Raw genomic sequence first — 13,459 nt, forward strand, 5'->3', positions numbered from 1 at the left:
AGAAATTATACAGCAAGCTAATCTGTTTTACCGAAACCTTATAGCCTAAACACAAATGGTATCAATTCTTTCATTCTCCAGGAACTGCCTTTATACTCTTCCCACATGAGGCCGGGTATTGTTGAGCACTAGGAGGGACTCAGAACCTACTGCACCACCGTAGGATCTGACAGTTGGTCCATTTACTTCATCCTGACACCTAATGGCAGTCAGGGTGTCACTGCCTAGAGCAGGGGTGTCGAACTCCAGGCCTCGAGGGCCGGTGTCCTGCAGGTTTTAGATGTGTCTTTGATCCAACACAGCTGATTTAAATGGCTAAATTACCTCCTCAACATGTCTTGAAGTTCTCCAGAGGCCTGGTAATGAACTAATCATTTGACTAGTTGACCAAGGGTGATATCTAAAACCTGCAAGACACCGGCCCTCGAGGCCTGGAGTTTGACACCCCTGGCCTAGAGAGATCTGTGTATGGGTATGCCTCCCCAGACCATCACTGACCCAGAAACAAACTGGTTATGCTGAACGATGTTACAGGCAGCATAACAACCCTTTCACATCTGTCACATGAGTTCAATCATCTCATCTGTGAAAATCACAGGGCAACAGTGGTGGACCTGCCAATTCTAGTATTCTATGGCAAATGCCAATCGGGCTCCACTGTGCCAGGCAATGAGTATAGGGCCAGTAGAGGATGTTAGGCCTTCAGGCCACCCTCATGAAGTCTTTTCTGATTGTTTGGTCAGAAACATTCACATCAGTGGCCTGCTGGTGATCATTTTGAAGGGCTATGGCAGGAGCAGTTACTGAGTTAAGGGCCTTCTATGGCCCTGTTCAGCTCTCCTAGAGTAACTGCCTGTCTGCTGGAATCTCCTCCATGCTCTTAAACTCTGCTGGATACACAGCAAACCTTCAGCCAATGGCACATATTGATGTGGTCCCCTGACGGATTTGGACTACCTGTGCAACATGTATAGGTTCCAGGTCTGGTCATTTAGTTTGACACTAAATGAGTAGTGACACCGTGCTACTAAATTGACCAGATCCTACAAGTTTGACCGACTGGATGCTATACTCTGAATAAAATGTGTTCCTTTAATTTTTTAACAGTTCATATGAAATAAAATATGTAAAAGACATCAGTTCAGTGGAGATTAAAGTAGTGCGATGCCTAAATTACAGGTCAGAATGGAGCCTTGAATCAGGTGGCCTGAGCGCTATGTCTGTGTGTTGGGGTGTGTGTGTGCGCGCAGGTCAGAGGCGGGTGTGTCCGGGGAGAAGGGTCAGGTGTCCAGTACTGCAGACGAGTGTCGCAGCTACATCTCCAGTAGACCCCCCCAGACACCCGAACAGTGAGTGTCCGCCTCACCTCTCCATAAAGCACCATCTCCGTCGAGCTCAGCTGCCATTTCTCTGCTCAAAGTAGAAAAAGCTCTTCCTGTTGCTCCTTCTTAACCCTCTGATAAACATTCAGTTTATACCAAAACATCCTGTAAAATAAAAAAGAAGTAAAAAGTGTTTTGTGGGAAATGTTTTATCCTTGTGCTTACCTTTCCTCTCCTCCTCTCTCTGCTTCTAGTGAAGAACAGATCCCGGGTGCTCTGCTGGGCAGGAAGGATTTTTGGAGGAAGATGTTCAAGTCGCAGAGCGCCGCCAGTGACACCAGCAGCCAGTCGGAACAAGACACCTCAGAGTGCACCACCGCACACTCTGGCACCACCACCGACCGCCGCTCACGATCCAGATCCCGTCGCATTTCGCTTCGCAAGAAGTTGAAGCTGCCTATCGGTAAGAGCAGCCTCTTCTTACCCAAGGAAGTCCCTGGGTAGGTTCAAAATAAAAGTCTTAAAACTACAGTGAGCTTTTGCCTCCTAGTAAGTGACGAGAATGCACTAGAAAATATGCACTAGCTCGAAAATAGGATTTCTCTAAAAGATTAGGCAGCCTAAGGCTATGTGTGCTTATGGAGACTTACAAATCATCCTTTTATTGAGCAGCGGTATACATTTCAACAACCATATCTCATTGCATTTGCTCTTACTTTGAAATCCCCTCTAACATAATGTGTTTTATGTGTTCAACATTGTGGCACTGCCTGCCCCGAGGCCAAGTCACTTCATCTCTTTGGTCTGTTTTGTGCTCCTTTTTGTGCCATAGCATGCCGCAGGACTGTTCGCCTACCGCTCACTCTCTCTGTCCTACGTATGTCGATGTGGAACCATCTTCATACTGTATCCGTACCATGTCTGTGTTGTGTTGATCATCCCAACCCCCTAGCATGTTTGCAGACCTGTGGAAAAAAAACTGATTTAAATGAAGAGAGTACATGCTTATTTAGCACGCGTTGCTCTAGGGAAGCAAATAAGCTTCACCCTTAAATGAAGAAAATTAAAACCTAGGGATCATGTGTAGGGTGATGATAGACTAAGTTTGTATTTTTGCAACATAAGGCCCAGGGGCCAGAATCAGCTCAGCAAACACTTTAATCCAGCCTCATTGGACGGCTTTGGAAAACGTGAGGGATGGCGTAGATTTTGGACTTTTAACTGTATTGTCATAAGTTTTACAGCTTTATTTTTACTGATAATAACTTCATTCATGCTATACCAAAGTAACTAACTTGTAGATTAAAAAAATAAATGATGGAAAGTTCCTGGTTTTTTTTACTATTTGCTTTAGAAATCTCTTTTTTTATTTTTATATTTTTAACAATGAAACAAAAAAGAAATTCTGTTTAATTACAGCACAGTCTGAACAATGAGCTGTAATTTCACACTGTTAGGTGTGGGCTGTGTGCGGACAGGGATAGGACCCAAGGTGCAGACTCCAGAGACAAACGTAAATTGAAATAGCTTTAATGCTGAACTCAAACATAACATAACTGGAAAAAATCTAAATAAACTTAAACCGGCGGATTGACAAAACACACAGCAAAATAAACAGTAGATCGCGACACGGACACAGAGAAACACAGGGCTTAAATACAAAGAGGGAGCAATCAGGGAATGAATAACAGGAGGGAAACACAGCTGGGGCAAATCAGAACTGACGAGACAAAAGGAAGTGTAAACTGAACACACTGAGATAAGACAGAGACCTTCAAAGTAAAACAGGAAACACATAACACAGACTCACATGCAGGCACCACAGAGGGAACAGAGACGTGGGACCAGGGCAGACACAAACACTGACTGAACACGGGGATATAGGAACTAAGGATACACAGAGACGCGAACTAGACAAGGGGATACAGGTGATAGGGGAGACAGAGCAACTAAAGAAGACAGAGACATAAACCATAAGACAGAACTCAAAGAAACCAAAGACTAGAAAGTATAAATAATATCATAAACTCAAAAACCCTGGGTCAACGACCCAGGCATCCTAACACACACTTTATTTCTTACAATTTAAACCCACAAAGTCATGCTGTCAATTTTCTTTGATTTACTACAACAGTATTTGTTTATCACGTAGAAAAACTGAGACATTGAAATTGCACTTCTTTTTCTTATCTTAAGATATAAATATATAAAAATATGTATATATATTAAATGTGCAATTAAACTTATTTACACAGGTAGAAATGAGATGTTCACTGGTCTCCCCTACTTAAGATCAAGCAGGCTGTTTCTAGCTTAAATTAACCAAAACAATATACCAACACAACTCAAGCTACACCTACCAGAGATAGGACAGAGCATAACAATTTTTTTCATACTGTTTGAGGTCTGTAATATTTGAAATTCATTCTTATATAACAATATGTGAGCATGAAAAAAAGGTTAAATCAACGCATCATTATAGTTTGAGATGTTTGAGATAATTTGAGCTTTCGGACATGGTGTGTTATCCTGCTAGAAGATGCCATCAGAAGATGGGTACACTGTGTTCAACACTAACCCTAACACTTTGGTGTTTAAATGTTGCTCAGTTGGTACAAAGGAGGCCAAGGTGTGCAAATAAAATTCCCCCCAGATGCTTACACCACTGTCATCAGTCTGAACCATTCATACAAGGCATTATTTCATGCTGTTTACACCAAATTCTGACCCAGCTGTCCAAATGTTGCAGCAGAAATTGTGACTCACCAGACCAAGAATCATTTTTCCAATTTTCTATTGTCCAATTTTGTTGAGCCAGTAAATGGTAGCTTCAGTTTCCTGTTCTCAGCTGGCAGGAGTGGCACCAGGTGTGGTCTTCTGCTACAGTTGAGATGCTCATCTGCATACAGTAGTTGTAACAAGTTTTTTCAGTTAAGTTGCTGTTGCCTTCCTATCAGCTAGAAGCAGTCTGGTCACATTCACCTCTGACCTCTGAATCAATAAGACGATTTCACCCAATGCACTGCTGAGACCATTCCAGACCATTCTCTGTAAATCCCAGCAGATTGGCTGTTTCTGAAAACCTCAGAAGAGCCCATCTGACACCAACAACCATGCCACATTTGAAGTTACATAAATGGTAAATCCACTAAATTGCTGAAATGTGATTGGCTGATTAAATAAAAATATAAAACACAACCAGACCCTAACTTTAGCTTAGCAGAGAAAATTGGTTTAGTTTTAAGCTTTTATTTGCAAATTTCCTCCCTAGTGCAGTATTGGCTATTTATAAGTGTTTGTAGGTTTTCATTTAGTTATGGGTAGCGTAGTAATTATACTTCCCTTCTATTTATTATGAAAATTGTCTATATACCATATTCACATGGCACCTCCTTCTTTGAACATATCATAAAAGTGCATTTGCAAACACAGCTAAAAGCAAGCAGGAAGGTCAGTTTAGTTTCAGTGTCCTTCTTCTGTAACTTCTTTGAATGACTCTGTGAATCTTTGTGAATCTCTGTGAATCTTTATACACCCTGAATGTGTGTGTCTGTGCAGTAACATTGAGTGAATGCCCTTGCATCGTTCCCTGTTCTACCCATTGGTGTGCATGCATACATAATCCCAGTGTAGTTACCCGATTTATAGATTTACCTCTTTATTACCATACATGATGATGTTCATGTCAGTGTTTTTTTATTTGTGTGTTTTCAGGGAACTGGTTGAAGCGCTCCTCTCTCTCTGGACTGACTGACGGCGTCGAGGACTTGCTGGATATCAGCTCGGTGGATCGACTCTCCTTCATACGTCAGAGTTCAAAGGTCAGCTCGCCGCCACTGAAAGCCACCATAGTGTGTCGCAGCTTTTCTAATCAGCCGTCCTTTTGAGCAAACAGAGGTTTGATTTGGTCTACGTTGCCAGCTGATATGCGCGGATGTGTTTATGTGTGTTTAGGTGAAGTTCACTAGTGCAGTGAAGCTATCTGAAGGTGGCGCTGTAGGGCCGGAGTACGGCAGGGACGAGGAGGAGAATTTCTTCAAGCGGCTCGGTAAATGGAGGTCTGGCAGGAGGAATCCATCCAAGCTTCACCACACAGAAGAGAAAGATGGTAGACCCCCCCCACCCTGGGGTGCCCCCCTCGCCCACCCCATGCCCCCATCGTTCTTTGTCTGTTCCTCTCTTCTTCTGTCCTCGCCTCTGTTTGTCGCTGGTGGTGTCGTGTTTTGTTTGGCCTCGCAAGTCGTGGTCTTTTGACAGTGCTGCCGTCCACCATTCTCCATGTCAGCCTCGCCAGATAGCTGCCTGCTACGCTCTTTTAATCCAGATGGGTGAATTTTCAACCCATCAGTGTCAATTCAAAGTGATCATTTTCTGGAAGGCCTGCCAAAAAACCTCCCCAAAACTAAAGCTAATATAAAACAACAGGGGAAGGGGAAATGGACTCGATGTTTTATTTTCTCACTATTTTCTCACTGATAAACTTGGCGACGTTTACCGAGGTCAGAGGCAGACAGCTGCTTCTATAGGACACTTAATCTTTCTGTAGCTGTAAGGATCGCCCCCTTAAAAGAATGCAGGCTTATAGAGTTTTCACACCGGCTCTGCTTTTCACACCCTGAAGGTACTTGTGTCTCTCTTTTGTACTGTTGATGAGTCAAAGGCATGTGCCAAAAAGATCAGCCAAAAGTTCTCTAGAGTTACATGATATGAATCACTGGCCTCATTTCCCCCTATACTACTGACTACAGTTCAGGATGCCTTTGCTGCCTCTACTTTTTCATGCTAGTGAATTAACACTTTTTGATTGCTTGAACAGCCCTTTGAAAGTCATTTTTGTAATTGCTATAAACAAAAAACATCAGACTATCCAACAGCTAAGAGATTTCTTTGTTCCTTTACAGCATGGAAAAATTACCTTAAACACAACTAATATGTAGCTTTATGCAAACGTCTTGAGTCATCCTTTATTTCTTTTATATTTTGCTTCCAAGTAGCCAGACTATTAAAGCAATAGGTCTCCAGGGTCTCTGAAGGTTTTTCAAATTGTTTCTTTGGACATTGGCTGCTTTTCGCTCATGTTCAGTCCAGTCCTTATACCTGATCATTTTCACAGGAATGTTTTTGTTTGTTAAGACACTTAACACTGACCACACAGATGTGATGAATCATTCAAGTATAAAAAAGAAACCTAGCTCAAGGGATAAACCAGTGTTGTGTCTACATATAATAGACAATTTAGCAAAGAACCAATTTTAAATTGTATCTTTAGTCACTTTGTTACTAACAGCCTGTCCCAAAATATGTAATTTGTCCCATGTACAAACGGAAACAAGTTGAATCTTTGAAAATGCCAGAGCAAAGTTTGACAGGCTTAAAATAGTATTTTTGTACCAACAAGGTGATTCCCAAAGAGCTATTAGCTGAAAACATTACATATCTCAGCATGGTGTGCAGTGTGTCCTTAAAAAAATTGAGGAAACTGGACAAATGGATGAAAAATCTACAGCAGATAAATATATAACTAAAAACTAAGAAAAAATTCATTAAAAACCTGACAAAAGACAATTTTTAAGCATGACAATGATTCCAAGCACGCTACCAATGCAGCAACACTAATACCTGAATAGAAAAACACACAGTGAAACGTCTTGGATCATGGTCCAGAACCCGGACCGACCAACATCCAGAGAAGAGCTCTGAATGTCCTTCCTTTAAAAGTTCCAATAAATCACTTCATTTATTTCCCATTTTCCTAGCAAGACATAAAGAAACGAGGGATGACTCAAGACTTTTTTCACAATACTCTAACACATTGTAAAAAATGGTATCTCAGTAAAATAAAATACAATATAGCTAGCAACTAGCTTAAAATAAATATTATAATTACATTCATTTGGATATATGTCTACTCATGACATTGAGTATTTCTGTAGATTTCTAAACAATGTCTGAGCAAAAGCTGTGAAAAGTTGTGCCTGTGATTTGCCACAAAAACCCTAAAGCCAGACATTTATATGTGCTGAAACCAAACTTCTTACTTCCAAAGACAGTTTTAGCTCTATAATAATAAGAAATTTAAAGCATTTCATTTATCCCGATAGGTCTACATTCCCTTCTCTCCAACTGTGCACGTCCTGTTCTGTCCAGCATTGGTTCCTCTCCTCTGCGTTTTCACCCAAAGGTGAAAAAAGAGGACGGGCGGTGTCTCACAACAACTCATGTCTATGAAACCATCTTTCTGCTGTGGAGCGTGTCTCTGTGCTACGTCAAGCATGACGCTGTCAGTGCTCTCTCCGTCTCTTCTGTGGTGATGTCTGGTGGTATTTCCAGTGCTGGAGTGTTAGTGATTAAACACAATGGGCCACATACAGCTTTCCTCTGTGCGGCTGTGGTTACGCCTGACATTTCAATGAGATTTGTAGGTCCTTTTAGAAAGATGCCGGAGAAAAGTGCCTGAAAATATCTTTGGCCCTTAAATTCATCTTGTTTTTTGTGACTATTCTTATACGATTGAAAATTCAGGTGTAACCCCTGCCGATGGCTGTGTGTCATCTCTCACTCAGCTTCATCTGTCAGCTCAGTGCTATTTGTTAAATGTCCTGGATGGTGATGTTGCTTCATGCAATTTCTATGTCTAACCTTTATTGTGCAAACAAGCGAGTCTATAACGAGAACTCTTCTTCAAACGGCTTTTGTTATACCTCTTCCCTTGTGGTCCTCACGGTGTCCTTCAGGACCTCACGGTTTCCAGGAGCGTCTCGCAGCCAGCCAGGAGGCCATGAAGAACAAGAATGTAGTGAATCTGGGCGCCATCCGACAGGGTATGAAACGCTTCCAGTTTCTCCTGAACTGCTGCGAGCCAGGAACCATACCAGATGCCTCCATCCTCGCCGCTGCTCTGGACCTCGTGCGTTTCACTTTGGAGAAAATAATGAAAGAGTAAAGATGTCGCTGTTAGCTTTCAAAGGCTATCACCTATTTATTTCTCTGTTCTTCTAGGAAGCCCCAGTTGTGGCCAGGGCCTCCCTTTTCTTGGAATGTGCCAGATTTGTCCACCGGTGTAATCGTGGCAACTGGCCCGAATGGATGAAGGGCCACCACGTAAACATCACCAAGAGAGGGCTGTCCAGGGGCCGATCGCCTATTGTGGGCAATAAAAGAAACCAGAAGCTCCAGTGGAACGCTGCCAAGCATTTCTGCCAGTGGGGAGACGTGAGTTAAATGTGTCGAAGATTGTTTATGGTTACAGTTTATAAAAAGGCTTCATTAACTGTAAACGTGTTAAATCTGCTCAGGCGATTGGCACGAGGCTCAGCGAACTCTGCCACTCGGACAGTGAGAGCCCCGCCAACATCCTGGGTTATATTTACGATGAAGAGACCAAACGCAGGATGAGGAAAGAAGACGAGGAAGAAGACTATTTAGATGACAGTGAGTCAAAACAGTGTCTGTTACTTGTTTTTCTTCTATTTACAGGTTTCCACTCGGCCAGATCGTCTCTATCGTACTGTGCAGATATAACACAGATGTAGCGTCTCATGAGACGTGGTGACCCAAAAAGGCCTTGCTGCTGTTTTAGCTTGTCTGAGTGGTGTCAGCTACTGCATGGCAGAAATCACATTGCTGAGGCCTGCAAACCAATGCAGTCCTCCAAATAAGAAGCACATAAAAACTCAAACCATTACTCTCATTCATTTGTTTTCTCATGACTTGAATTCTACATTTTCATCCGTTTCCCTATGTAAGGGATTGGACAATAGGATGTTAAATAAATTAGGTTTTTTTAATGATAACTTGTATCATCATTAAAAATATTTACCTCATAATGGTCCATTTGCAGCTTTAGATCATCAGGTGCACCTTATTGTGCATTTGTGTGGTGTTGAATTAATCAGAAGAAGATGATTTCGCATGAACGTCCACTCAAATTGGAAAATAAAAAGTCTGCACTTGCCAAGCTGTTGATGTCACACTTAAAAACATGCTGCATGAAAGTAATAAGATCACAGTATTGTGCGTTTTATTGTGTGTACTTTGAAAAAAAAAATCTTAAATTAAAATTTAGTTTCTACAACTTTTAGGTTGTCAGAACAAAAAAGATGTTCTAGCCACATTTAGATATTTTATCTTATCTGTTCTGACTCCAAAGACACGGTCAATCCTACAAAATGTGGCTGCCCCTTCGCACTGAAGATGGCCGCTTGCCAGCTGTTGTTGGAGATCACCACTTTCCTGCGAGAGACCTTCCCCTGCTTACCACGACCGCGCACCGAACCGCTTGTGGTCAGTAGTGAAATCAAAATCCAAAAAGGTAAATCTGATGTGAATAGCGATGAGAATTTGATTTCTACTTATTTTGTCTGCAGGATCTGGACAGCTGCCGCCTGCGTCTGGACCCAGAGCTCGGCCGCCATCGCTACGAGAGGAAGATCAGCTTTGCGGGCATCCTCGACGACGAAGACGGGCACGATTCCCTCAACAGCAGCAGCCACACTCTGAAGTCTGACACCACCTGCGATGATAAGAAGACCCAGGAGGCTCAGGGTGAGACTCGGTGTCATCCAGATTGGTTAATGCAGCTGATTACCGCTCCGTATTTACTCACTGCTCATTGTTGATTGTAGACAATCTCTCCCCACTCCCCTGCTCTCCAGCACCAGTGCGGAAGATTCGTATCGGAGGCTCGCGCCTGCTTCAGATCAAAGGAGCCCGCAGTTTTCGTGTGAAGAAGGTTGGCTCGCTGTCTTCGATACGCAGAGCGGGGAGTCTGAAGAGCACCAAGCTGTCTCGGCAGGACTCTGAGTCTGAGAACGAAGAAGGCCTGCTGTCACAAACGCAGAGCAGGGACACAGTTACTGACATCGGTATGATGTAACTGAAACTCCTGGAAAGAACATAATTTCATTTATTATTGTGTAATATTCAAAGGAAATGACAGTACACTGTAAAAAATAAAAACTGTAAAACACAGTTACAGGTTTTTCATGTTATTTTACATCAGACCTGCCAATTAACAGTCTATTTTTTCTCATATCATTGGTATTTCATGTACTTTAAAATAACAGGAAAATTCTGTAAAATATATAGGGAAAAATGTGTTAAGTTAAAGACTTATTTACAGTGTATGTTAACATTAGTTTACTTTTGCAGTATTGTTTTTGCCAGATCCTGTTAGAGAGTGAAAAGAACACTATAAGTATTCTGCACAGGGAAAAGAAACTGTTCTCCATCGTGAAATAAGTGGACAATTATCAGCGTCCTGTATGGGGTTGTTTGTTCTTGTTTAACATTGCAGGCAGTCCCTTCAGCACCAGTGAACCCAGCATCGAGCCAGAAGGTCAGAGCTCAGGAGGAACGGAGGACAACTACCACCGCAACATGTCCTGGCTTCACGTAAGTCTGTCGGTACATGCGGGGAGGAAAGCTGTGTGTACTTTCCCGCATACTGACCTCCTCTCTGCTCTCTCTCGGCACAGATTATGATCCTGCTGTGCAACCAGCAGAGTTTCATCTGTACCCACATAGACTTCTGCCACCCACGCTGCTACCAACACCACAGCCGCTCCTGCGCCCGTCTGGTCCGTGCCATCAAGCTCGTGTACGGGGAGACGGTGGACAGCCTGAGGGAGGACAGCGCCTCCTCTGGTAACATCGGAGGACGTGTGAAGAAAAACAAAGAGGTGGAATTGACAGGCTGTTTTTCTGGATGAATAACCTAAATATGTGTGTTTTGTTAGTTTTTTTAAATCTTCGCCACTTTCTAAAGTACTATTTCCCATCAGTGTTCAGACAAGTCTTGTCTGAGGACCCCGTCCATGAAGAGAAGACCCACTGACTCCAACACAGAAGGGAAGAAGGATACAGGCATGCTCAAGTACATCCGCAATCAGGTGAATTTCTGTTTTTCTTGTTATTTTTATAATTATTACATCCTACCTGATGTGCACCACATTCTCAGACTGGAATCAGAGCTGCCCGTGCTGTCAATAAAGGAGACCGCACCCCAGCTTTAAGCTTTAACCAGCATTGAGATTAATGAATTTTAAAAAGAAAAAACAGTTGTGCAGAAAGAAGCTACTCATACAGACAATCATTTTTGGATCAGGCTGCAAGTGTGGTTGATCATGCAAAGTTGTTTATTTAACATGGGAGTCTGGCCATTAGAGGAACGTCTGCCTGTCTGGCCTAGAGATTTCTATTAATGATTTTACAAAGGTGTAATATCTGTTCAAGCAACTGCTTTCTAAAGCAAATATCACATCAGCCAATCATATGGCAGCAATTCAAATCATTTAGTTCTGTAGTTGTGGTGAAGACAACCTACTGAAGTTAAAACAAAGCATCAGAGTTGAGGTGAAAAGTGATTTAAGTGACTTTGAATGTGACACAGTGGTTGGTCTGAGTATTTCGGAAACTGCTGCCAAAATACATTTTGCAGAATTGTAAAATATACTACAAGTGGCACAGAAATTGCCTGCGAGCTATACAGAAGCACCAGCAGAAGACCACACCGGGTGCCATTCCTGTGAAATAAGAACAGGAAAACCGAGGCTATAATTCATAAAAGCTACCAAGATTTGGGCAATAGAAGACTGGAAAAAATGTTGACAGGTCCAGTGAGTCTTGATTTTTCATGCAACGTTCAGATGGTAGGATCAGAACATGGCAAAAACAGCATGATGGCTAAACTGTTGTTTTAACAGTTTATCAGAGGTTTAACAGATGTTATGTGTCAAAATCTGTGAGAAATGCTTCCAGCATGAACTACTGATGCAGTTCTGAAAGCAAAAAATGGGTCCAAAAAAAGGAAATAAAAGTTTTCTAATTGTGTTGTAGCTCTGAAAAGGACTGCTTGCACCTTTTTCAGTTTGTATACACTGTGGGTGATGTTAAGTCAAAGATAAAGTGTCTTATTACTACCTTAGCAAAGAGATTATAGATCATTTTGCAGCTTTGCACTTTCATCTTAAATGTTTGTTTTCTCATAGGTGATGAGTTTGTCACCAGCTCCTCTTTCACTGCTGATCAAAGCAGCTCCTATCTTGACTGACGACATGTACGGAGACATCCAGCCCGCAGCCTGGGAACTCCTACTCAGTGTGGATGAACATATGGCAGCCGCTGCTGGTGAGCTCATCACTGAGCTGTGGTGGTCCCCTCTTAGGTCGCTGTGCCCTTCAAGGTTCACGAACGCTTTTTGCCCTCAACCATGTTTCACCTTTTTCTTTCCTGCCCTTTTTATCTGCCCCCTTCCAGCTGCCTTGTTTCTCCTGTGCGCCGTAAAGGTCCCTGATGCAGTGACCGAAATGATGATGGCAGAGTTCCAGCACCCTGAGGCCTGCCAGCGCATTAACTCCATCCTGAAGTTTTACACTCTGTGGCGTTTTCGCTACCAAGTGTGGCCTCGCATGGAGGAAGGAGCCCAGCAGATCTTTAAGGTAGTTCAGTTGAGTTCAGTTTTATTTATAAAGCACCAAATCACTAAAACCTCAAGACCCTTTATATTTTTAAGGTAATATCCCAATCAACCAATGTCCAAGAAGATCTCCCTTTAAAGAGGAAAAAACCTCCAGCCGAGCCAGGCTCAGGGAGAGGACCGTCTTCTGTGACTGGTTGGGGGTGAGGGGACAAAGACAGGATAAAAGACATGATGTGAAAGAAAGACAGAGATTATAGTATATATAAGAGAAATGTGCTTTCTCATTCTAGTCCCTGTCAGTACTGTTGCTGCAATGTTTTAGATATACTGAAGACTTTTCAGGGAGTTTTTAGGACATCCTGTTTATAATGAATTACAGTAGTCCAAGTTTTTCAGCATCACCGTGAGACAGGATGTTAAGATGATGTGCAAATATAAGAAAGCAGTCATGTGTGTTTATTTAAAATGTGCACTGAAGAACATATCCACATATCCATATAAACAACTCCAAGGTAAAGCCACGGTAAAGCCATCCAGAGTAAACATTTGGTTAGATACCACATTTCTAATATTTTCAGGGCTGAGTACAGTAACCTCCGTTTTAGCTAACTTTAGAAGCAGAGGATTAAAAGTCTTTAAGACATTCTCGTAGTTTAGCTAACTATGGATGTGTTATCTGGATTCATTGATAGGAAGTTTGGTGTCATCTGCATAGCAA

General features: G+C 42.3%; 1 protein-coding gene across 19 annotated transcripts in view; it reads left to right on the forward strand.

Moving 5' to 3' along the window:
• unc80 (unc-80 homolog (C. elegans)) overlaps positions 1-13,459 on the forward strand; it is a 71,018-nt gene that overhangs the window by 33,465 nt on the left and 24,094 nt on the right. For 12 of the 19 annotated variants that reach the window (XM_086284582.1, XM_086284583.1, XM_086284585.1 and 9 more), the window contains 15 exons: positions 1,251-1,349; positions 1,577-1,785; positions 5,037-5,143; positions 5,277-5,430; positions 8,057-8,229; positions 8,322-8,534; positions 8,618-8,753; positions 9,472-9,605; positions 9,689-9,866; positions 9,947-10,186; positions 10,618-10,715; positions 10,799-11,002; positions 11,105-11,212; positions 12,311-12,449; positions 12,579-12,760. In XM_086284582.1, the coding sequence (XP_086140708.1) occupies positions 1,251-1,349; positions 1,577-1,785; positions 5,037-5,143; positions 5,277-5,430; positions 8,057-8,229; positions 8,322-8,534; positions 8,618-8,753; positions 9,472-9,605; positions 9,689-9,866; positions 9,947-10,186; positions 10,618-10,715; positions 10,799-11,002; positions 11,105-11,212; positions 12,311-12,449; positions 12,579-12,760 (2,374 nt within the window). The remainder of the gene's footprint in view (positions 1-1,250; positions 1,350-1,576; positions 1,786-5,036; positions 5,144-5,276; positions 5,431-8,056; positions 8,230-8,321; positions 8,535-8,617; positions 8,754-9,471; positions 9,606-9,688; positions 9,867-9,946; positions 10,187-10,617; positions 10,716-10,798; positions 11,003-11,104; positions 11,213-12,310; positions 12,450-12,578; positions 12,761-13,459) is intronic. The other 7 variants (XM_086284601.1, XM_086284592.1, XM_086284600.1 and 4 more) reach the window with 4 other exon arrangements.

The sequence above is a fragment of the Aulonocara sp. 'chitande type north' Nkhata Bay genome, linkage group LG23, assembly GCF_057382095.1.
Source record: "Aulonocara sp. 'chitande type north' Nkhata Bay isolate Kocher_YH1m ecotype deep benthic linkage group LG23, A_spYH_male_GT1.1, whole genome shotgun sequence".
NCBI lineage: Eukaryota > Metazoa > Chordata > Actinopteri > Cichliformes > Cichlidae > Aulonocara > Aulonocara sp. 'chitande type north' Nkhata Bay.